The sequence below is a fragment of the Anthonomus grandis genome, chromosome 24, assembly GCF_022605725.1.
Source record: "Anthonomus grandis grandis chromosome 24, icAntGran1.3, whole genome shotgun sequence".
Lineage (NCBI taxonomy): Eukaryota > Metazoa > Arthropoda > Insecta > Coleoptera > Curculionidae > Anthonomus > Anthonomus grandis.
In genome coordinates, this window is record NC_065569.1 from 1,557,187 (window position 1) to 1,560,208 (window position 3,022).

Sequence of the window (3,022 nt, forward strand, 5' to 3'; positions counted from 1 at the left end):
GATAAGCGTCTCTGAAATATATAATAAAGGCAATAAAACAATGCAAAAAGTAGATCATGTAAATTGGTGTAGTACAACACTCTCACGAACTTGGTGAAAATTTTAGCTTAGAGTTTTAAATTTGTAGATTACCTATCAAATCCCACACGCCAGGATGTCTACTAAATTTACTGTTCAGTCTTCTGTGGTATGATTCCATCACATTGTTGGTCCTATGTCGTTGCCTGAATACACTGAAATGCTGAGCTGTAACGCGTTCTATCCATTGCCTCCTGATATACTCATTGAGTTCTCTAAATACAGCGCTAAAGTCCAAATCGTGCTTATAATAGAAAAAATGGTCACGAATAAAAAATGCGATTGATAACAAAAAAAAACCTGCAAGGAAACTAATGTCGGTTCAATCATCTCCGCAGGTAGAAGCGCCAAACAATAGTACTTCTTCAATAAGACTCTTCCATTAGGTCGTCCCTCGATCTGCCGTGTAATCCCTAAAGTCCTGGCTTTTCGTAATACCGCCTAAAAAAGTTTTTTTTCATATAAAATCTCATATTATGAGTAAGTATCATATTCTAAATATTAATATTTAGAGGATGGCATAAACCTATTTTTATTTTAGCAAAGAGGGTGAATATTTTTATAAAAGGATAGCTTATAAATAGTAAATATAATACTTCCTAATTATTCAATTAAATTAATTGTCTATGAATTTTTAAATCCTATAGCTGTTATACTTACATGATCCATGCAAGTGGCAAATATGGTCAAGATTTGACAAAAGTTAGGTCTTCTCGGTACTGCCTTGAAGGTTCCATCAATGAATGTGTGTTGGGAGTCAATGAAGTTTCCTATAAATTCCCTATTGCCAAAAACCACCGCAGTAAGTCCATTGGCTTCGACCACACCTGAAAAAAAACGTCCACTGGTACAATCCGTATATCTTGGCCAATTACCTGTTCGAAATATGTCTGCCAGTTCCGTTAAAGTTGCCGGGACATTAGGCCTCGTTGCCTGGCTCCATCTCAACATTGAACGGCGAATCACATTAAATGGAACCTCAACAGCACCATCCACGTTTCTAAATGAAGAATAATTCAAATTAAGCACCTATAGATTTTAATAGATAGAGAAACGAGTTTTGATTCAATGCTCTTTCCTATAAAACGATTTTTAGCCGTTAAAAAATATCTATTTACCTTAACAAGTTTTTTTTTAAATCTTAAAAATTACTTTTTTATGGTTAAAAATGCTACTATAAATATTTTTGTTTTTAGTTGTAAGAAAATCTTTTTTAAAAGTTAAAATGTACTTTTTAAAATTAAAAAAGCCTTAAGCTGTATGTCTTTTTTTAAAAAGCAAATTATGAGGGTAACAGTTTTTTTTGTAACAAAAAATTTGTTTAAAAAGTGTTTTATTTAGCTACAAAAAAAGTCTCTATAAAACACTTTTTAAACAGAAATTTATTACTGTACATTACTGTAGTGTACTGTAGAAGTCCTGTATAATAGTGTATTGTCCTGTGGAGTCCTATATAGTCCTGTAGTATATATAATAGCCACTTTACCTTGCGGCAACGCGCTCATAAATATTTTTAAGGGTTCCTCTTTCTCGAACACAGGCCTCCCGTAGCTGAATTCTAAAATCCATTGTTTCAACTCTGTTGTCGTCTCTAGGATGATTATGTTCAACCTTTATAGGAATGAAGACATTTCCCTCTTCTAAGTGGATTTTCCCTGATGCAATACAACCCAATCGTCGGTACTTACTACAGATTAAATACCTAAAAATGAGATACATATACATATATATTCATACAACTGAACACTAACGACTAGTCCAATGCGAACTGAATAATCCTTTTCAAATTTATTTATTATTTGTAGTTGCTATAATAGACACAGTTTTACACTCCTAGTTTAACATTAATATTTGTCTAACACATAATTTCATAATCGATACCTACCTGATGTTGTGCTTCGTGGATCTTGTTATGTACAAAAACCCATCGTGGTAAATTCCTCCTGATCTCTGATATCTCCTATGGTCCATTATTACCCTGAAATTATACCTATATCTACCAATAAAATAAACATAAACAAGTTCAAAGTACCTAGGCGGTCGAGGTATCCTTGAATTTTGAATATAATGGACAGTTCTAAAGTATTTTGGCACTAAAAGTACTACAAACGCTTAAAAAACAAATGGTACACAACACTAAACAATAATAATGTAGTTTATTTTCAGAGAAATACCAATTCAATAGTGATTTGCAAAAATCAGTTTCAGGGAATCACTCGATGGATATAACAGAAAGCGGGTTTGCAGGGTTGTCAAGACTTAGAAGCATCGGTCTTAGCGCCAATTGAAAACTGCAATTTAAATAGGAAACATATACTAAAAAGAATAATAAGACAGCTATTGAAATTAGTTTTGTTTTTTAATTATTTTTTTTTTTAACGATTTATCGAATGGTATGACTATTCGATCACCTAAAAAAATAGTATATTACCTGTAAAATAATAGCGCTGGCAACCCCGATAATACAGTGTCTCGAAAGGTTTTTTCGGTACGTATTCTGGTAAATGATTTCCGATTTGTTGTCTCTCTCGTCTCAAAATAATCGAGTATTTCCGAGCGGTGTGTTATGTGTCGAGGTCACCCTATTCGGGCGCTCGCGGAGTCGCTTCGGGGAAAGCTTCGGGAGTGTGTCGAATTTCCATTGTGTTATTTGCCTGTTTTCCGCCCAGTTCCGGCTCGTTAACCGGTTCCCGCTTCCTTACCAAGCCCGACACGCCCCGATCTCGCGCACATGCTAGACTCCTTGGTCCGTGTTTCAAGACGGGTCCTGAAATTACCCAAAGCTATAGCGTCGCCGATCGGTTATAAGTCTGTTCGAGAACTTCGCGGCCAACAGTCGCCAGAGACCAGAATCGGCACTAGGTCCGATCGCCAACCCAACGGTTAAGTACCTACCTTTTAAAGAAATCATTTTATGTTTACTTAGTTATGTACACAATTATGC

General features: G+C 35.1%; 1 protein-coding gene across 1 annotated transcript; it reads right to left on the bottom strand.

Annotated features, from left to right (window-relative positions):
* Positions 1-702: 702 nt before the first annotated feature.
* On the bottom strand, positions 703-1,753 carry LOC126749345 (uncharacterized). The gene is made up of 3 exons (XM_050459016.1): positions 1,565-1,753; positions 954-1,078; positions 703-905 (listed from the first exon to the last, which is right to left on the bottom strand). The coding sequence occupies exons 1-3, from the start codon at positions 1,645-1,647 to the stop codon at positions 703-705; spliced, it is 411 nt and encodes a 136-aa protein (XP_050314973.1). The 5' UTR covers positions 1,648-1,753.
* Between the last annotated feature and the right edge of the window lie 1,269 nt (positions 1,754-3,022).

Bases quoted from the DNA above. Each gene is read 5' to 3' on its own strand.
- LOC126749345 (XM_050459016.1), bottom strand. From the start codon at position 1,647: ATGGATTTTAGAATTCAGCTACGGGAGGCCTGTGTTCGAGAAAGAGGA. The intron at 1,079-1,564 runs GTAAAGTGGCTA...TTCTTCATTTAG, and splicing joins TATGAGCGCGTTGCCGCAAG to AAACGTGGATGGTGCTGTTG. The intron at 906-953 runs GTAATTGGCCAA...GTTTTTTTTCAG, and splicing joins GGCAGACATATTTCGAACAG to GTGTGGTCGAAGCCAATGGA.